This window comes from Mus musculus, chromosome 5 (assembly GCF_000001635.26).
Source record: "Mus musculus strain C57BL/6J chromosome 5, GRCm38.p6 C57BL/6J".
NCBI lineage: Eukaryota > Metazoa > Chordata > Mammalia > Rodentia > Muridae > Mus > Mus musculus.
In genome coordinates, this window is record NC_000071.6 from 76,209,464 (window position 1) to 76,231,647 (window position 22,184).

The window sequence follows — 22,184 nt, forward strand, 5'->3', positions numbered from 1 at the left end:
AAACGGTTCAAGGTTATTTTAGTTGTTAGCTCTTCTTTCCAAGTATTGTTAGGCAGTAGAAAAAAATTGAAGAAGTCATTTCTGCGAGCTTTTAAGGAGTTTTTAAACTCAATAAAAATACAAGATTAGACAATAGAAAAACAATGCCCATGAGTTAAAACACTTTTAAAAAATTGTAAGCCATGTCCCCATACTACACCTTGTAGACTGGTGAGAGACGAGGTAAGTGTAGAAAGCAGCTGTAAGCTGCCGAGCCCCAGCCAGAGATGGGGATGGGGAACCAGTCTTGGAGGAAGAAGTCTTGTAGCAGCAGGACATCGTTGCTTAGAGAAAGTGGAAGGTATAAGGTAAACATTGTTGACACAATCAGGCCCCAGTGTTGAATAAAGAAAGGAAAATGTCACTGACAGATTTAAAAACATTTAATAGTTGTTCTATAAATCCAAAATGGGACTCTTACACATATGTGCCACATAAGCAGGTGACACTGAGAGCAGCACTGAGGCATTCTTTATTTTTAAATCAAAGGAAACAGGTCTAGAGCTAATTATTTTTACATTTACAAAAAAAAAAAAAAACAAACATTGCTACTGCTTGGCTCTTTTGCTGTAGTTTTAGGTTCTGAATACATTACAAGGGTCTAGAGAAAAGAGCATTATGATGGTTTGTTGTGATTTTACGTTAAAGCTGTGCATGTCATACAGCAGGAGGCCTGAGTGAAGGCATGCTGGTGTACCAGTTTTACTTCTTCAAAGGGTAACTTTGATAAACAAGTATATCCAATTGTACTGGACCCAATTACAACGGCAATATGCAGCTGGTAGCAAGAGTCTGCATTTTATTCAGTGCTGTATTTCCAAACATAGCTTATGAAAACCAGGGAACCTAATATAGCACCATTGAAATCACTCATAATCCTTCATATTTCTAGTTTTGGCAAAGGGGTAAACACCTGAAAGAGTGTAAGTCTCAATTCAATGTTTGCTTTAGGAGGGGAGGAATTCTCATCTGGAGATACACAGCCATATCGTGCCCCTCTTTTGGAGCTGCAAGGGATGCGCTCTGCTTATTCTTGTTTTAGTTTAAACCCAGAACCAAGCAGTAAGGACAGCAATGTCAGGAACAGCACAGCAAGACCACACGGAACTTAAGAGAAATCTGGTGCATGTTTGTACAACTACCAACTGATTTAACAGAGTTTACAAAGATAAAACTTATATTTATAGTTTTTGCACTAACTGGTTTTAATACAGCATTAATTTGTCTTTGGGCTTTAATCTTTACACAGGGTGAATATGAAAGTGCTATACTGGAGCTTTTCCCAACTTAAACCACAGTAAAATAGATTTCAAAATAATTTTAGAATGGTGTAAATTCCAGTTCTGGCTGACATACCCCTTGCTTATTAGTAAGGGACTTTTTGAAGGCAATGTCTTTGCTTGAAATCAACTTAACTTTTTCTTTCTTTCTTTCTTTCCTTCTTTCTTTTTTTTTTTTTTTTTTAAATAAGCTTTGTAGTACTCTTCAAACCATTGTCAGCAATAAATGTGAACCAGTACAGGCCAACTCAAAACATTTGAAAAGTCATTTCTTAAAGCGATGTCACAGTTTGTTTTCACTGATTTAAAAGCAAACATCTAAAAATGGTATATTTTGAATTTATGCCCCTCAGAGTTAGATGCCTCTTAAGTAATAAACCCAGTTTGTGTCTGACAGTATTTTAATAACTGCTCTCCAGGGGATCCCTATGTGTGTTAGACCCTGACTGTGGGACTCCAGAGCCGCAACCGTGCTAAAGGAGGACCATAGCCCACTTTGGTCACGTGAGCAGGAAGGATCCTCACACAACTAGACTCCCTATGTTCAAGCACCACTTTACTGGACTATGGAGGATCTAAAAGACAGCCAACTTTTCAAAGTTTTCAGTGTGCATACACTGTTCAACTATATAGAAGGACTTCTATATATGGATGTAGTGACGACAGTCATTAATAGATATTACTTTGCTAGCATTTCCCCAAATGGGCAACAGAGGCAACATGTGCCCTTGGTTCTGTCTTACTGGCCTTTTTGACTGTGTTGGGGAAACGAATGTATAAAAAGTGCCCATGAATCAGAGAAGGCAACAAGTGACACTATGTGACCAGAGCTAAAAGGAGTTAGCTTTTAATGTTCTTTTCTTAAATGAATTCAGAGCAGGAGGGAAGTGCAGGGACATTCAGGTTCACCCTCCATCACCATCGTGATGCACAATGGATCCCAATGATCTGTCAGTGGGGAGTCACTAGAGGGTAGGGTAGTGACTGCCCCAAACAAGAGCAAGTTCTCCAACGACAAGAAAATGATGCAATAAATTAAATAAATCACCAACTACACAATGTAGAAATCTAAATACACAGCCATTTTATTTAGGAGACCCAGAGAACTGCTTTGGGAACAAGTGTTCCTTGCAGCCTCTCCTAAGTCCTGTAAATACTTACTATTATGATTGTCTCTTGGTTCAGCACCTCAGTGTTTGCTGGTGGTGTTGATGGAATCTCAATAGTCTCCACAAACTATATATAGCTATAACTTACTTCACTAGGACATTTTCCTGGGAAAACCCAGGCGTCTTAAAAAATATTGTTGAATACTCAAATCTTTCACAAATTATTATTTCAGAAAAAAAACCAAGGAATGTAGTGTGGTATGACAACGGAAAAAATATGCAAAACAGTCACATGGAAAAAAAGATTTTTAATTTTTAAATATATAAGTTTGCTTAATTTCTGATGAGCTGTTCAACACTGTTTTAAATATCCTGAATTAGTAACTATGCCAACAAATTTACCTCCAGTGTTTCCACAGGAGACATTAAAATAAGACCAAATTATAGTTTTCTTCAACCAAAGCAGTCTTTTCTCAGTCCTTTTTGTGCAAAAATATTACAAGAGCAACTCAAATGGGAACGCTGAAATGACATGCCAACATTTCAGGGCACATTTAAAACACTCAATAATTCTTGAAGTTACTGTATCCTAAAATATTACTACCAACCGTTTATAGATTAGTTCTGTATATCTACTCAGACAGATGCATATTCCTAGACCTCTGAAAATAAACAGGCTCATTGGTCTCTTTTGGTGTCCACACAATAGGCAAGATAGGTTTACAATAGTGTTTAAATCAAACTACACATCTACAATCTCCTGACTCCACCACATTCAAAACAAAAGTCAGAGTTTATTTGGCTACCTTGAAATCATTCCCATAAACCTGCTACGGTTCACTGGACCTGAACATTTCTCAGAAATGTGTCGTTTATCATTTCACCTAAGTGATGATTAGGGATCCTTTAAAAACGGTTAATGCCTAAGATACAAACTTTATCTAAATGAATAATTGCAATAAAGTGCTTATTACCTTTCAAAATGATGCTCTTAAACTGTGGTATGTTGTTCTAAGTGTGTGCTATTCCTCCCATAAGGATCCCCAGGCATGAGAGTCTGATCTCACCTGTCTCAGAAAGCAGCAGCACTATCTTTTGGTAGGTAGGCTGACAGTAGGCACATTACCCATGCGGATGAGGCTGGACTAGGGCTACGGCAGAAGGGGAGGGAATTAGAAAAGTGGGAGGCATGTGGAGGGTTCCTACTACACTCATAGTTATATACAAATATATTAAATATGCTATAAAAATAGTCAACTCTTTTCCTTTGCATTTACTTGAGAAGCTCCTCTTAGAAGAGTGTTCACTCAATCCAGACAAACTTAGAAGGTCTCTTTATGCAATCACTATGAAAATGGCAAGTGCCGTTGTGCTGTTTCTTCACCACTGAGAAGTTCCAGTCAGCTCACACCTGGCTATGCACCCTCAGCAATATTAATATCCAGTGTTTACACTTTCCATTGTGGACTCTGGTACTAAGAACAGGACCACAAGTACTGGAAAGATGATAGGCTTGAACAACTTTTACACAAATGTCTACCAACAAACCTTTAATCACCAAAGAAACAAAAAAAGAAATACTAAAAATCCTATCTGTGTTCCACTTTAAAAAACTGCCTCAACATAGTGGAAACATTTTAAACACAGTAATATCCAAGTGAAAAGAATCTACCTGTGTAGACTAAGGGTCCTTTCTAAGGCTTGAACAAGGCTCATCTCCCTCAACGTGATGCCCATATATGGTTGGACTGCTTCAGTGCTCCCAACTTCCAAGAGACTGCTTTAAGGCAATGACCAACTACTATACAGCACACAGAATTCAAACACTTGCTAGTTAGCCTAGAGTTTGCTATCACAACTATTCAAAAGCACGGGCATTCTTTTATTAGTGCTACATCCCTAAGCCATGTCTATGTGACAGCAGAACACAGCACTCTAAATGCTACCCTGAGGATAGAGCTTGGGGAATGGTCTTGGTGCTCATGTGCAAGCAAGCCCACCTACCACAGTTGCTTTCCTCTCACAGTCTCGTCTCTAAGGAAGGAAAGAGGACTTGATATTTTCAATATTGAGGCTCTGGTTTAACGCCAGCCTCAAGGGCAGCTTTGTGTTTACTGTTCTAATCCTGTGTGTTCAGCAACCCCAAGTCACCCCATACAGAAGCAGTCCAGAGCAAGGTACCTGCAGGGCAATGAGAACCTGTTTGACCTTCATCCTAACAATTTCTTAATTAAAAGGCGCTGCCCAGAATCAAAAATTTCAAAGAAAATCAAATCCATGAAATACAGCAAGAGAAGTTAAGGTTTCTAAGAAGCTGAGAAGTGTTTCTTTTTGGTATCTTTTCATGATTTAGATTTGGGGTTTCAGTCAGCTTTGGCTACAGAAATGAACAGGCAAAAGATGAACTTTCTTCAGAATACTGGAGTCGTGTGGGGAGCAGACAAAGACAGTTTGCCATCCAAAGGAACCAAGAATTAAGGAGCTAAGAGGCAGCTAGTGCTGACAACTGTTGCCCAGCATGCATCTCCGTGTGGACAGCAGCCTTAGCAGCTAGAGTTTCTTATCAACTGCTACTTTTAAGCAGGGAGATGAACTGTGAAGAACAGCAGGCATTACATAACTAGCATGTTGTATCTCCTGTAGCTAAATTCTTATCGCTATGTGATGCAAAAAGATAAACGAGGCACAGCTCCGACTCCGAGGACATGGAATGGCCAAAGAGAAGAAGGCAATGTGGAAGGGAGAAAAGCAATGTGGGTGCTCGACTTACATTGATTTCGTCACGTGTGCACAAACTTGCATAAATGTGTATTCTCACAACTATTTCTGGTATTCGTATGAATGTCAGCTAGAAGAACTCTGTGATATGTGAGTTACTGACTGGTATCTAGACACACTTCTTATGCAGAAGAGTAGGTACCAATTTTCTTTGGTTGTTTTCTTTTTATCACTAACTTGCTAACTTAATTGCAGTCAGGTAAACAGGAAAACAAAGACACACTTACTGATGATGAGAGCAAAGCTAGAGACAGATAGCTGACTCCGAGTTCCCCAAGCCCTGATCTAGCAACTCTGCCTTAGGTTATCTGCACTGCTGAAACCAGTTTAGCACCTCACCATCACATACTTTCCTTTTAAGGTCAATTCTAATGTGCCACACTTATCCTCCCTTTTCTCAGTAATACTTGATATTCTATATCCTACTGATCTTTTGTTCTTTAATTGAAAAACTCATTATTAGTACCATAAAATCTAAAAAAATGCCTTTTAAAATGTATGTAGCTTTGTTGGAGTTTATTACCTGTAGAGAATGATATTGCCAAATGAAATCTTAATGTTTAAAAAGCATGTGAGTTACATTATTCTAGTGCTGCAATGAAAATTAAAGACAACTTGTCCCTTGTCTCTGAGCAAGTATTTACTGGTAATTCCTAAAAGAGTTACTTAGCTTTAGAGGAAGATGCAAACAGGAAACGATTTTGGGATCCCATTCCCAGCTGTGACGCTGTCAGGCAGCCCAAGAGACGCAGCAGTCCTCATGGGGACTTGAGAATGACACTGCTGCTAAAAATGTACTAAGGTTTCAAAACTGCTACTGAAACCAGACAATGAATTCAAGATGGTGAGTTATCACCTGAATTAAAATCAAGGCACTATGGGTTTTTTCCCCTCAAATAACCCTGAATCATTTCTGACTAAAAGAAGCATTGAAATTTTTAAAGATAATAAAAAGATTCCAACAAATCCTAAAAGTTAAAATTCCCACCTCTGAGAATGTTAAAAAAGTGCCTAAAATGTTTTGTGTGCAAACTTTACTCTTACAACTGAAACATTCTTGAAATTACTTTCAGGCTTGTTGAAAACCATTTACATAAATATTCCAACTATGAAATATATCAAAATATGTGATTAAACTCTCAACCAACCATCTAAAATAATAAAGCAGTGCAATTCTCTCAAACATAATTGAAAAATAATGAAATAAGGGATATTTCTGAGTAAGTGGAAATGTAGCAATAATTTAACCTTAAAAAAAATCCATTCCCAGCAGCACATTGTTACCTCACTGAACAAACTGTGACATCACAGCCAAAGCACGGACAAAAAGACTTGTGCCCTGGAAAAGTAACGAGAACACTACTGTGTTGTAAACAAAATGAAAAAAGAGAGGTTGTTATCAGTTTGTACATGGTGTCAAACCTAATGAAATGCACTCATACCTGTGAGGGACAGATAATGCTTTCTGTATCAAAGTGGCTTTCTCTCCTCCATCCAGACACAGAGACACTACAGCATCTGTACACAGTGAATTCAAACCTGCACAACATTCTCAAAGTCATCACGGTTCCATCATTGTCTGAACAGGGAGAGGAGTTTGGGGTGGGGACTATTAACTACTGGACTATCTTCATGGCATTCTAAGCAAACCCCTGGCAGTGGTGTGCCCTCTGTAATATTTGATGCAGGCACAGACCCACTAAAGCTACCAACACTGTTAGTGCTCTTCGGATTCAGTAAAGATCTGGTTGATAGCTGAGCTTGTTAGCATTTGGCAATATACTCTTTCTATCAAAAAATACCTGGGCAAAGAAACTGTCAGAATTGGCTGTGTCCCTATGACCATTTCCCACTGGCTGGTATTTAATGGACATCTGAAGCACTGGGCAGCACTTCCCTACCGTCTCATCAAGGGACTGAACACTCAAGACCACCCTCGTGAAACTGTTCAACTTCTGACCGCATGCCAACTGAGCGATTCTTTCTGGCCATCCCCTTCCTCTCGCATGTCAGAGAGGAAGTGTGTGTGCTACTGTGGCTGGACCTTGGAAGGGTCAGTCAGGCTGTCAGTCCTGTGCCGAGGAAGCTGCTGTTGCTGCTGAGGCTGGTGTTGCTGGTGGTGCGAAGGAGGGAAAGTGCTCTGTTGTAGTGGAAAGGCAGCAGAGAGGATGAGCTGTGTCGAAGGATTCCCGTGGAGCAACCTAGATGTCTAAAAACAAAAAGGATGATGCAGTCTGGCTTCCTGCCTTCACACTCGTCAGTTCACACTGCCCACAGCCCACAGACACAGGGCTTTAAACTCTCATTCTGTTTGCTAATCTAAAAACTATTTTTGGAAAACAAAAACCTTGCCTTCTTTCTGAACACGTAAGATTTGACTTTTTTGAGGAATTCTTGATGGGAATTTCATGGTACAAAGTATAATCTGTCTTGAGACAAGCCACATATTTTTATTTCCTACAGGCCCAAATTCTAAGCAGTAAACTAGAGCACAGCTGTGTCTGGATAGGACACGAACACTGCCTGGTCAGACTGACAGTGCACACAAGTCTGCCTGTTGGTAAAGAATCAATTGTACTCCCAGTGTGAGAGATAGAGACAGGATTTCCGAGGCTCACCAGCCAACCAACCTAACCTAGTGAATAAACCACGGTCTCATGAGACCCTTGTAGAGGGCATTTGCTACTTTGTGGGTTCTTCTTTCTTCCACCCTTCTCCACTTTTTCCACCCTTTCAATGCCCTAACACTAGAGAGAAAAGGATAGAAAAGAAAGGAATATCCCTGGATAAAGTCAGGGAATAGAAGGCAATGTTATTAGACCACTTTGTGCTAATTAGGGGTGCTGGGTTCCTTAGGGCAAGTTTGATCTTCACCATCAGGATAGCTAATTTCTTCTTTCTTCTTTTTTTTTTTTTTTTTCCTTTTTTTTTTTTCCCCATTTTTTATTAGGTATTTCGCTCATTTACATTTGCAATGCTATACCAAAAGTCCCCCATAGCCACCCACCCCCTCTCCCCTACCCACCCACTCCCCTTTTATGGCCCTGGCGTTCCCCTGTACTGGGGCATATAAAGTTTGCGTGTCCAATGGGCCTCTCTTTCCAGTGATGGCCGACTAGGCCATCTTTTGATGCATATGCAGCTAGAGTCAAGAGCTCCGGGGTACTGGTTAGTTCATAATGTTGTTCCACCTATAGGGTTGCAGATCCCTTTAGCTTCTTTGGTACTTTCTCTAGCTCCTTCATTGGGGGCCATGTGATCCATCCAATAGCCGACCGTGAGCATCCACTTCTATGTTTGCTAGGCCCAGGCATACTCTGACAAGAGACAGCTATATCAGGGTCCTTTCATCATAATCTTGCTAGTGTATGCAATGGTGTCAGCATTTGGAAGCTGATTATGGGATGGATCCCCGGATATGCTAGTGTCTACATGGTCCATCCTTTTATCTCAGCTCCAAACTTTGTCTCTGTAACTCCTTCCAAGGGTGTTTTGTTCCCACTTCTAAGGAGGGGCATAGTGTTCACACTTCAGTCTTCATTTTTCTTGAGTTTCATGTGTTTAGGAAATTGTATCTTATATCTTGGGTATCTTAGGTTTTGGGCTAATATCCACTTATCAGTGAGTACATATTGTGTGAGTTCCTTTGTGAATGTGTTACCTCACTCAGGATGATGCCCTCCAGGTCCATCCATTTGGCTAGGAATTTCATAAATTCATTCTTTTTAATAGCTGAGTAGTACTCCATTGTGTAGATGTACCACATTTTCTGTATCCATTCCTCTGTTGAAGGGCATCTGGGTTCCTTCCAGCTTCTGGCTATTATAAATAAGGCTGCTATGAACATAGTGGAGCATGTGTCCTTCTTACCAGTTGCAGCATCTTCTGGATATATGCCCAGCAGAGGTATTGCTGGATCCTCCGGTAGTACTATATCCAGTTTTCTGAGGAACCGCCAGACTGATTTCCAGAGTGGTTGTACAAGCCTGCAATCCCACCAACAATGGAGGAGTGTTCCTCTTTCTCCACATCCACGCCAGCATCTGCTGTCACCTGAATTTTTGATCTTAGCCATTCTGACTGGTGTGAGGTGGAATCTCAGGGTTGTTTTGATTTGCATTTCCCTGATGATTAAGGATGTTGAGCATTTTTTCAGGTGCTTCTCTGCCATTCGGTATTCCTCAGGTGAGAATTCTTTGTTCAGTTCTGAGCCCCATTTTTTAATGGGGTTATTTGATTTTCTGAAGTCCACCTTCTTGAGTTCTTTATATATGTTGGATATTAGTCCCCTATCTGATTTAGGATAGGTAAAGATCCTTTCCCAATCTGTTGGTGGTCTTTTTGTCTTATTGACGGTGTCTTTTGCCTTGCAGAAACTTTGGAGTTTCATTAGGTCCCATTTGTCAATTCTCGATCTTACAGAGCAAGCCATTGCTGTTCTGTTCAGGAATTTTTCCCCTGTACCCATATCTTCAAGGCTTTTCCCCACTTTCTCCTCTATAAGTTTCAGTGTCTCTGGTTTTATGTGAAGTTCCTTGATCCACTTAGATTTGACCTTAGTACAAGGAGATAAGTATGGATCGATTCGCATTCTTCTACATGATAACAACCAGTTGTGCCAACACCAATTGTTGAAAATGCTGTCTTTCTTCCACTGGATGGTTTTAGCTCCCTTGTCGAAGATCAAGTGACCATAGGTGTGTGGGTTCATTTCTGGGTCTTCAATTCTATTCCATTGGTCTACTTGTCTGTCTCTATACCAGTACCATGCAGTTTTATCACAATTGCCCTGTAGTAAAGCTTTAGGTCAGGCATGGTGATTCCACCAGAGGTTCTTTTATCCTTGAGAAGAGTTTTTGCTATCCTAGGTTTTTTGTTATTCCAGATGAATTTGCAAATTGCTCCTTCTAATTCGTTGAAGAATTGAGTTGGAATTTTGATGGGGATTGCATTGAATCTGTAGATTGCTTTTGGCAAGATAGCCATTTTTACAATGTTGATCCTGCCAATCCATGAGCATGGGAGATCTTTCCATCTTCTGAGATCTTCTTTAATTTCTTTCTTCAGAGGCTTGAAGTTTTTATCATACAGATCTTTTACTTCCTTAGTTAGAGTCACGCCGAGATATTTTATATTATTTGTGACTATTGAGAAGGGTGTTGTTTCCCTAATTTCTTTCTCAGCCTGTTTATTCTTTGTGTAGAGAAAGGCCATTGACTTGTTTGAGTTAATTTTATATCCAGCTACTTCACCAAAGCTGTTTATCAGGTTTAGGAGTTCTCTGGTGGAATTTTTAGGGTCACTTATATATACTATCATATCATCTGCAAAAAGTGATATTTTGACTTCCTCTTTTCCAATTTGTATCCCCTTGATCTCCTTTTGTTGTCGAATTGCTCTGGCTAATACTTCAAGTACTATGTTGAAAAGGTAGGGAGAAAGTGGGCAACCTTGTCTAGTCCCTGATTTTAGTGGGATTGCTTCCAGCTTCTCTCCATTTACTTTGATGTTGGCTACTGGTTTGCTGTAGATTGCTTTTATTATGTTTAGGTATGGGCCTTGAATTCCTGATCTTTCCAAAACTTTTATCATGAATGGGTGTTGGATCTTGTCAAATGCTTTTTCTGCATCTAACGAGATGATCATGTGGTTTTTGTCTTTGAGTTTGTTTATATAATGGATTACATTGATGGATTTTCGTATATTAAACCATCCCTGCATCCCTGGAATAAAACCTACTTGGTCAGGATGGATGATTTCTTTAATGTGTTCTTGGATTCGGTTAGCGAGAATTTTATTAAGGATTTTTGCATCGATATTCATAAGAGAAATTGGTCTGAAGTTCTCTATCTTTGTTGGATCTTTCTGTGGTTTAGGTATCAGAGTAATAGTGGCTTCATAAAATGAGTTGGGTAGAGTACCTTCTACTTCTATCTTGTGAAATAGTTTGTGCAGAACTGGAATTAGATCTTCTTTGAAGGTCTGATAGAACTCTGCACTAAACCCATCTGGTCCTGGGCTTTTTTTGGCTGGGAGACTATTAATAACTGCTTCTATTTCTTTAGGGGATATGGGACTGTTTAGAAGGTCAACTTGATCCTGATTCAACTTTGGTACCTGGTATCTGTCCAGAAATTTGTCCATTTCGTCCAGGTTTTCCAGTTTTGTTGAGTATAAGCTTTTGTAGAAGGATCTGATGGTGTTTTGGATTTCTTCAGGATCTGTTGTTATGTCTCCCTTTTCATTTCTGATTTTGTTGATTAGGATTTTGTCCCTTTGCCCTCTAGTGAGTCTAGCTAAGGGCTTATCTATCTTGTTGATTTTCTCAAAGAACCAACTCCTCGTTTGGTTAATTCTTTGAATAGTTCTTCTTGTTTCCACTTGGTTAATTTCACCCCTGAGTTTGATTATTTCCTGCCGTCTACTCCTCTTGGGTGAATTTGCTTCCTTTTTTTCTAGAGCTTTTAGATGTGTTGTCAAGCTGCTAGTATGTGCTCTCTCCCGTTTCTTCTTGGAGGTACTCAGAGCTATGAGTTTCCCTCTTAGAAATGCTTTCATTGTGTCCCAAAGGTTTGGGTACGTTGTGGCTTCATTTTCATTAAACTCTAAAAAGTCTTTAATTTCTTTCTTTATTCCTTCCTTGACCAAGGTATCATTGAGAAGAGTGTTGTTCAGTTTCCACGTGAATGTTGGCTTTCCATTCTTAATGTTGTTATTGAAGATCAGTCTTAGGCCATGGTGGTCTGATAGGATACATGGTACAATTTCAATATTTTTGTATCTGTTGAGGCCTATTTTGTGACCAATTATATGGTCAATTTTGGAGAAGGTCCCGTGAGGTGCTGAGAAGAAGGTATATCCTTTTGTTTTAGGATTAAATATTCTGTAGATATCTCTCAGGTCCATTTGTTTCATAACTTCTGTTAGTTTCACTGTGTCCCTGTTTAGTTTCTGTTTCCACGATCTGTCCATTGATGAAAGTGGTGTGTTGAGGTCTCCCACTATTATTGTGTGAGGTGCAATGTGTGCTTTGAGCTTTACTAAAGTGTCTTTAATGAATGTGGCTGCCCTTGCATTTGGAGCGTAGATATTCAGAATTGAGAGTTCCTCTTGGAGGATTTTACCTTTGATGAGTATGAAGTGTCCCTCCTTGTCTTTTTTGATAACTTTGGGTTGGAAGTCGATTTTATCCGATATTAGAATGGCTACTCCAGCCTGTTTCTTCAGACCATTTGCTTGGAAAATTGTTTTCCAGCCTTTCACTCTGAGGTAGTGTCTGTCTTTTTCCCTGAGATGGGTTTCCTGTAAGCAGCAGAATGTTGGGTCCTGTTTGTGTAGCCAGTCTGTTAGTCTATGTCTTTTTATTGGGGAATTGAGTCCATTGATATTAAGAGATATTAAGGAAAGGTAATTGTTGCTTCCTGTTATTTTTGTTGTTAAAGTTGGCATTCTGTTCTTGTGGCTGTCTTCTTTTAGTTTGTTGAGGGATTATCTTCTTGTTTTTTCTAGGGCGTGGTTCCCGTCCTTGTATTGGTTTTTTTCTGTTATTATCCTTTGAAGAGCTGGATTCGTGGAGAGATAATGGGTGAATTTAGTTTTGTCGTGGAATACTTTGGTTTCTCCATCTATGGTAATTGAGAGTTTGGCTGGGTATAGTAGCCTGGGCTGGCATTTGTGTTCTCTTAGTGTCTGTATAACATCTGTCCAGGCTCTTCTGGCTTTCATAGTCTCTGGTGAAAAATCTGGTGTAATTCTGATAGGCTTGCCTTTATATGTTACTTGACCTTTTTCCCTTACTGCTTTTAGTATTCTATCTTTATTTAGTGCATTTGGTGTTCTGATTATTATGTGTCGGGAGGAATTTCTTTTCTGGTCCAGTCTATTTGGAGTTCTGTAGGCTTCTTGTATGTTCATGGGCATCTCTTTCTTTAGATTTGGGAAGTTTTCTTCAATAATTTTGTTGAAGATGTTTGCTGGTCCTTTGAGTTGAAAATCTTCATTCTCATCCACTCCTATTATCCGTAGGTTTGGTCTTCTCATTGTGTCCTGGATTTCCTGGATGTTTTGAGTTAGGATCTTTTTGCATTTTCCATTTTCTTTGATTGTTGTGCCGATGTTCTCTATGGAGTCTTCTGCACCTGAGATTCTCTCTTCCATCTCTTGTATTCTGTTGCTGATGCTGGCATCTATGGTTCCAGATTTCTTTCCTAGGGTTTCTATCTCCAGCGTCGCCTCACTTTGGGTTTTCTTTATTGTGTCTACTTCCCTTTTTAGGTCTAGTATGGTTTTGTTCATTTCCCTCACCTGTTTGGATGTGTTTTCCTGTTTTTCTATAAGGACTTCTACCTGTTTGGTTGTGTTTTCCTGTTTTTCTTTAAGGACTTGTAACTCTTTAGCAGTGTTTTCCTGTTTTTCTTTAAGGACTTGTAACTCTTTAGCAGTGTTCTCCTGTATTTCTTTAAGTGAGTTATTGAATTCCTTCTTTATGTCCTCTACCATCATCATGAGATATGCTTTTAAATCCAGGCCTACCTTTTCAGGTGTGTTAGGGTGTCCTGGATTGGGCGAAGTGGGCGTTCTGGGTTCTGATGATGGTGAGTGGTCCTGGCTTTTGTTAGTAGGATTCTTACGTTTACCTTTCGCCATCTGGCAATCTCTGGAGTTAGTTGTTATAGTTGTCTTTGTTAAGAGATTGTTCCTCTGTTGATTTTGTTACCCTCTATCAGCAGGCGTGGGAGACAAGCTCTCTTCTCTGAGTTTCAGTGGTCAGAGCAGTCTCTGTAGGCAAGCTCTCCTCTTTCAGGGAAGGTGTACAGTTATCTGGTGTTTGGACCTCCTCCTGGCTGAAGGTGAAGGCCCAAAACAGGATCTTTCCCAGAAGCTGTGTTGCTTTGGCCAGGAAGGTGGCCAGTTGTCTGGAGTCGAAGATGTCGCCGCCTGAGAAGCTCTGTGGCTCTTGTCCGGAAGGAGGCCGGCCGTCTGGAGCTGAGGATGGCGCTGCCTCAGAAGCTCTGTGGCTCTTGCCGGGAAGGTGGCTGGTTGTCTGGAGCTGAAGATGGCGCCGCCCAGAAGCTCTGCGACTCTCGCCGGTCCCAGAAACGGCTGGCACTCTGTATTCCACACGGTCACCCGTGCAGCCTGCCCTCCGCGGAGTCCCGGAGCCAAGAAGGCTCCCGCCGGCGCCTGTGCCACAAACCTCTCAGGCCGGGCAGACCCCCGTGCTCTCACCAGGAAGGTGGCCGGCTGTCTGGAGCTGAAGATGGCGCCGCCCAGAAGCTCTGCGACTCTCGCCCGTCCCAGAAACGGCTGGCACTCTGTATTCCACACGGTCACCCGTGCAGCCTGCCCTCCGCGGAGTCCCGGAGCCAAGAAGGCTCCCGCCGGCGCCTGTGCCACAAACCTCTCAGGCCTGGCAGACCCCCGTGCTCTCACCAGGAAGGTGGCCGGCTGTCTGGAGCTGAAGATGACGCCGCCCAGAAGCTCTGCGACTCTCGCCCGTCCCAGAAACGGCTGGCACTCTGTATTCCACACGGTCACCCGTGCAGCCTGCCCTCCGCGGAGTCCCGGAGCCAAGAAGGCTCCCGCCGGCGCCTGTGCCACAAACCTCTCAGGCCTGGCAGACCCCCGTGCTCTCACCAGGAAGGTGGCCGGCTATCTGGAGCTGAAGATGGCGCCGCCCTTCTTTCTTCTTTATGCACAACTACTTAACAAACTTCAACAGCAACCAACCAACAACCCACCTCTCAGGGGCCCTAGCATTTAAATACCCTCTGAAAAGTCCCCAGAATTTCAAATGTCACACAATCATAGACCCTATCTGCAGCAGGTCAAATCACAGCCCTGCTAGAGGACGAGGCAAATCACCGTCAGCTGCTGGGGACAGTTTGAAGCAGCCCCATATCCCATACCCGAGATTACAATGAAAATGTATTCTGTGTTTTTAAGGAAACCAAAATTCTCACTACAGATCCTGTTTCAAAAAAAAAAAAAACCAAAAAAAACAAAAAAACTAAGGTAGACTGAGGAACACCACCTGAGGCTGACCAACTGCTAGCCTCCACACACCGTAAAGTCAGACAGCAAGCACAGGCCTTACGCAGACTTGGGTTAACTTGAGCTATTCCATTTGTAGATGCATGACTTGGTCAAGCTGTCCACTTCTCTCAGCCTTGGCCTTTTCACTTTGTACAAACTCAGCATAGCAGTCACTTTTACTAACACTACAGAAAAAGGAGGACACAGCTGGAGGCTGGGTCCTGTGTGGCTGTATGAGGTAACAGAATAAAGCAGGAGCACTCCCCAGCAAGAACCAGACACAGTGGGTGCTTCATTTCCTGTATGACCTTCAAAGTCTCAATTTTACGACTGTTTGTCCATCATGCTTTAACTTCTGGCTGTCTGTTCATCTGTATGTAACTGGTACACAAAAACGGACTAGCTGAGAAGATGGGAGAGTTTTCAAGGAAAGTACTTCTGGGACATAACACACTTGCTACAACTTGTTTGAACTGAAGCTAACGTGGGGGCCTGACATCTCCAAGTCTGCCTATGAACACAAGGACAGTCTTCAAACCTAAGACAAGAAAACCTGCCAAGGACCTTTACGAGTTTTCATCTTGATCTGTTACTAGAATAAGTCTTAGTAAGACAAAGGGATTTATACTATTTAATTCCCTGACCACAACACAAGTACAATTTCAAAGAAGCTCATTAGAAAAGTGAAATTATGTGTCGTCTATAAAATGTGTTTAGGGAAAGCATTGCATCTAATATCTAATATCTAGTATCTTTATGGCTCTTTTGTTTGAAGGGTGCGTTTTTGTGGTGGGGGCAGGGAAGAAGAGACTGTTCATTTGTATTAAAAATATTTTTAAACATTTATTCATTGTGTTTGTGTGTGCACCTGCCAGGGTTCATATGTGGAGATAAGAGAACAATTTCTTCTACCACGTGGGACTTGGAGATTGAGCTCAGGACATCAGGCTCAGCAGGAAGCACTTTACTTATTAAGCCACGTCCATGGCCCCAAATGTTCATTCTTTTTAAGGGCCTGTCATCTTTGATAGATCTAGAACACTGAGACCTTAAGGCCTATCACATTTTAAGTTTCTGTTTAATTCTCACAGGATATATATCTATATATATCAAACATGTATTATAGTCACCTAAAGAATAGTCTACGGCTGGTTTTATTATTTGTAATAATAGCTAACCCAGTTATTAATTGCAGTACTTCAGACTTAAGCCCTATGAAAACTGTGGGTATGAGGAGGCAATATTTCATTTAGCCCAGATGGACTCCAGCAGAAACCCCAGCAGACTCCCCAGCACTGGAGTCTAGGAACTAACTAGTTCTACTGGCTCCTTGCTGAGGATTGCCATCCAGGGGACTTTCCTCTGGACCTAAGGATAGGCATTCTGTATGATTTATCCACATGGTATCTGGGTGGGTTTTGTCATGAATACAAATGTCTTACTACATTTTCCAGGATTACAGTCATCTCTGCCAGCTGGCTACATACCGTACAGTATATTTAGCAATTTACATGCTTTCTTTTAAAAAGGCATGAAGTATGAACTATTATTATGCCCAATGTATTAATGAGGTTTGACGAGTTAAAGTGCTATGCCAAAGCTCACATGTATATGGTGAAGCCATGACTCAATTAAGGACACCCTGAATTTAGAGCTCAAGTTCTAATGAAAACCTATATTGCATCTACACTGGACTTCACCTTTGACATTAATTTCTAACAAGAAAATTCTAATAAGCTGGCTTGGTGGTGCCTCGAGGCAGGAGAATCTCTGAGTTCCAGGCCAGGTAGGAACCCAACAAAACAAAACCACAGTTGAATAAAATTTGATCAGTTAAGTAAGGTAACTCCTAGGCTAAAAGGGATCGTTCTTGATGTACCTGCCCAGTAAGTACAGTTTGATGGTATGTAAGAAAAAAAAATAGCTCTTTTTATTAAGTTCTGGAGGGAAAATAGGCTCAGTAAGTGACCTGACATGAGTAGGAAGTCGATCACTATCCAGAAGTTCAGAGAATGGAGTATGGCTAGGCAAGACTTTAAAGTCTAAAAGCTTTCTAAGACTGAAGAAAAGGTAAAACAGCCAATCTCACTGTTATCTGGTTCTTTAGATATTGAAACCCCACAGAAAGTGTTTAAGAATTTCCCAGAGCCTTACAAACCTATTCATCTAACAGCTTATCTGATTATAACAGAGCAACCCCCTCAGGGCAGCCTCTTCATGGGGGTTACCTGTAAGAACTGCTGTGGTGGCTGGCCCAGCTGGGCCTGAGCTGGCTGCTGAACTGAAGGAAGCTGCTGTTCCTGGGAACTCTGCTGTTGTTGTTGCTGTTGCTGTGGTGGCTGCTGCTGCTGCTGCTGCTGCTGTTGTGTTACCGATAATGTCTGTGCCTGCTGCTGTTGTGTGGCGAAGGTAGGATAGGCAGTCACCACCTGACCCATAAGCATGGTACTTGGTACCATGACGGCCCCACAAGCTACAGGAGCAGTCACTAATTTGGTCACAAGTTGCTGACCTTGAGAAAATCTGTGAGAGAAAACAAAATAGAGTCAAAAGGACAACTCAGTCTGTCAGTGCAATATTTATCTCAGCTACTGCCCAGTGACATGGTTCATTATGTTATAAAAGCATATGCTCTTAGTTTTCAGAGACTGTCCTTGGAGGCAAAAGATGTTACATAGTGGTAGAGTGTTTGCACAGCACAGCACCAACACTAATTTTAAAAGACTTTTTTTCAGGGGATATCAGAGCCAAAACACAACTTTTAAAAATACTCATTCTCAAGATGAAGGGCTTTCATATCACATATCACACAAGCTGAAAAGGGGAGGCAGGCGGGCTCCAAACAACAACAGTCTCTATTCTCATTGCCTATATAATCCTGTAGCTTCCTGGGCCTGGACATAATTGTTATTTAAAAAAAATCATATTGCTCAGTACAACTGCAAAATATGTAAGCAGCAGCATACTTGTAAAGGAAACAAAAACATGAAACTAGGCTGGGCAGTGGTGACACACACCTTTAAGCCCAGCACTTGGGAGGCAGAGGCAGGCGAATTTCTGAGCTCGAGGTCAGCCTGGTCTACAAAGTGAGTTCCAGGACAGCCAGGGCTATACAGTGAAACCCTGTCTCGAAAAACCAAAAAACAAACAAACAACCCATGATACTATTTTATATCATGTATTTAAGACCACAGAAATCCTATTGTTTAAAAAAGCCTTCCCAGTAAACTGTAATTATGCAAAGATTTGTTTTAATTCAGCTATCTGGACTTCTCATTCAAGACCCAAATGCCTTTTTTCTTTAATAGTTACATCTATTTAGGCATCTAAGCTCTGAAACCACGAGTTCATAGCCACCTTCTCTGCTGTAGCACTTGGCCAAACTATTAACAACACACATTTTCTCATCTGAGATATGGGGAAGTAAAGGAAGATACTAACATACAGTTTTAAACTTTGAGCAGAAAGATAAGCTCTCCTCCTGCTGCTCTCTTGCCACCTTTACTAAGAAGACCCAAGGCACACCTGTGCACAGCCTGTAACAGCCTTGGCCGACTGTGCTGTGCACAGCCTGTAACAGCCTTGGCCGACTGTGCTGTGCACAGCCTGTAACAGCCTTGGCCGACTGTGCTGTGCACAGCCTGTAACAGCCTTGGCCGACTGTGCTGTGCACAGCCTGTAACAGCCTTGGCCGACTGTGCTGTGCACAGCCTGTAACAGCCTTGGCCGACTGTGCTGTCACAGCCTGTAACAGCTTTGGGTGACAGTGCACTGCAGTGTGGCTTCTCTGACAGTCCAGTTTGGAATGAAAAATAAAATGTAACATTATTCTGTTAAGTCTTTAATGACAGATATGGCATTTATTTCAACTTATAAAAGCTGTCTATATATAGTAAGCAACAAATTAAAATTTTATGGTTAAAAAATAAATTGTTGGTTTTGGAAAAAAGCATAATGCAAAGGATTGAACTGAGGGCCTGCCCATGCAAGGTGAGCTCTCTATTCCTGGCTTAGAGAGCCAGCCCCTAAATGTATATTTTTATTTACTTACTTCTATGACTTTCTTTTGCTGTGTCTGCCACATCCACGCAGGCATGGGGGAGGCCAGAAGAGGTCATGAGACCCCAGAGCCAGAGCTGGGACCAAACTCAGCTCTAGAAGAGCTTCAAGGGCTCTGCAGTGCCAAGCCTCCTTCCAGACCATCTAGTTTCACTTTTTTTAAAAAAATATTTATTTATTTATTTTTGGTTTATCGAGACAGGGTTTCTCTGTGTAGCCCTGGCTGTCCTGGAACTCACTCTGTAGACCAGGCTGGCCTCGAACTCACAAACCCGCCTGCCTCTGCCTCTGCCTCTGCCTCCCAAGTGCTGGGATTAAATGCGTGCACCACCACCGCCTGTCCTTTTTTTAAAAAAATATTTATTTTATTTAGTTTATGTACATGAGTAGACTGTAGCTGTCTTCAGATATACAAGAGAGGGCATCAGATTCCATTAATGATGGTTGTGAGCCACCATGTGGTTACTGGGACCTAAACTCAGAACCTCCGAAAGAGCAGTCAGTGCTCATAAATGCTGAGCCATCTCTCCAGCCCTAGGTTTTTAATCAATCAATTTACATATCTGCAAATAACAAATGAAGTATGACAACTACCTTATCTGTCTGTCCTGAGTGAACGTAGTGACTGTAGCACTCTGGGTACTGTTCTGTGGCATACTGGATGGAATCTGGACCATGCTCCCAGCTGCAGGCTGGGAAATCACCATCGTATTGTACAGTGGGGCTGTGAGAGTGCTCGGTGTCTGACTTGGAAGAGACGTCTGCTGACTGTGTCCACTCATTACACTCTGTTGACTCTGCTAGAAAAGATCGTATGGAAATTACCTAACAGTTACAGGAGACCACGCCTCTACTACTCACCACTTAGTAATGGTGGCAGAGCAGGAGAGACAGCAACATACATGATTCAGAGAGAAATGACACTGATTTGTACTAACAGACTTAGCCTGGAGTCCTTGATGGAAGGCAAACTAAGACTTTAAAAGAAGCATCTTCATAGCTAGGTAAAATACACACAACGTTGTTGGTTAAAAGCAAGTCAGTGACAGTCACACACTCATGATTTTCAAATGGAGTCACAGATATCCAGTAATGAGCTGCCAGCAACCTACAGACTGAGTAAACTGCCCCTGCTTCCCCAACAGTCTATTCAGTGTTTGCTACTCAGCCTCTTTGGCAAGTCAATGACTTTACATACGGAAAGTATGCGAGCTACAAGAACTTGGTACAATTACTTAACTAAGTCCTTAAACAAATCACAAAACTATCAAATATAAAAATATTTAACAGTAACATATTCTATAAAATTTTTAACCATCAATAGTTTATGCTCTAATTTTTATAAAAAAATAAAGGCTGGTACAACACAGCCTTTTTTAACTAGATATTTTAGTCAATTACCTGAGTTGATGTACTTTGTAAAGTCTGTTGCTGTATCATGTGCTGGCCTGTGCTGATATGTCCACTCTGAACCTGGTTAGCAGGGACAACCTGGCCTTGCATATTTACAGGTGTGAGTTGCTGGATATTAGAATTTCCAGAGGAAAGTTGAACAGAACCAAAATTCAATCCAGGGTTTGATTGCTGCAAAAACATCTTTGAAAACAAAGATCACATTTTAATGAAATTTCTTTGGCAGGCAAGAAGGCTCAATAGGTACAAGTGTTTGCTGCATAAGTCTGACAGCCTGTGGTTGGTTCCTGGATATCATAGTGAAGAACAGATTCTCAAAAGTTATCTTCTGAACCCCGCATATACTCCATGGCACATATATGCACACACACACATACACACACACACACACACACGTACACGCACACACACAAATAATTTTAATTACATTGGGGGGGCATACTGGGAATCAAACTTAGGGCTACAAGCATTTTACCAATGAGCTACATTTCCAGTATAAAAATGCTTTACAGTTAAAAACAAAAACAAACAAACAAAAAACCCCAAAAAACAAACAACCAAAAACAAGAAACAAGACAACAAAAAAAGGGAGACTACTGAAAGAAACCAATCAAAATGAAGTTTAACAGTCTAGTAATAAGTCATTAGAACATTTCATGTGAACGGTGATAGTAGCAATAAAACATGAAGCTACACGTTCACTTCTTTCACTCTCACACACATCAACTGTGTTCCTCAGTGCTCCTCAGAGGGCTGCTGCTGCCAGCTTTGTATCCTTTGCAACTGTGTACAGAAGCCATGCTCAACTAGTTTCCCTTCGGCAAAGCCCTAGTGCCCTAGATGGCCCTGTTGGCTAAGTAGTAAGTGTCTTAGTCAAGTAATAGGAATCATATCTATTGGCATTTTACTAAAACTATTATAAACTCTCTACCTTAGGTGTTCTATAAAATACAATTTTATATTATGGACTTGAACTTATTAAAATTTCGAGTTCATTAGTCTAAAAACTAGTGATCTGATAGAAGTGTTCTTAGCATGAGTGTTTTTAGAGGCTCGATATTATTAAGCAGGTAGCCAATATTTACAGAACTGGGGTAAAAAGACCTCTTGCCTCTGACTTTTCACCAAAAAAAAAAAAAAAAAAAAAAAAAAAAAAGCCAATTTTTAGGAACTCAAAATGTGAAAGAGATTCTCTCTGTGCTCAGACAGAATAAGTTACCTGTAGCCCTTGACCATGGACCATCTGAAGTTGCTCTTGAATTTTCCTTAGTTCTTCTTGCTGCCGATGAATATTTGCCTCTATCATCCGTGTCCGCTGCTCTAGCTGGTCTTTTAGATGCTGCATGGCTCCTAACTGAGCTGAAAACTGAAACTGAAGCAGCACATGGAAAGAGAGTACAACACACTTTAGCTGTGCGGTGTGAGAAACGAGCAGCGGAGTCAGGCGAGAGCTCCTCCCCACACTCCATCT

General features: G+C 41.2%; 1 protein-coding gene across 13 annotated transcripts in view; it reads right to left on the bottom strand.

The window, feature by feature from the left end:
* Positions 1 to 404: 404 nt before the first annotated feature.
* The window catches only part of Clock (circadian locomotor output cycles kaput), a 95,736-nt gene continuing 73,956 nt past the window's right edge, over positions 405 to 22,184 (bottom strand). For 9 of the 13 annotated variants that reach the window (XR_001784601.2, XM_017320648.2, XM_017320650.2 and 6 more), the window contains 5 exons: positions 21,933 to 22,085; positions 20,702 to 20,896; positions 19,895 to 20,100; positions 17,470 to 17,764; positions 405 to 7,415 (listed from right to left, as the gene is read on the bottom strand). Coding sequence is in view for 11 of the 13 variants with exons in the window: in XM_017320648.2 (XP_017176137.1) it covers positions 7,236 to 7,415; positions 17,470 to 17,764; positions 19,895 to 20,100; positions 20,702 to 20,896; positions 21,933 to 22,085 (1,029 nt within the window). In the remaining 2 variants the exon portion in view is untranslated. The remainder of the gene's footprint in view (positions 7,416 to 17,469; positions 17,765 to 19,894; positions 20,101 to 20,701; positions 20,897 to 21,932; positions 22,086 to 22,184) is intronic. The other 4 variants (XR_001784602.2, XM_017320651.2, XM_017320649.2 and 1 more) reach the window with 1 other exon arrangement.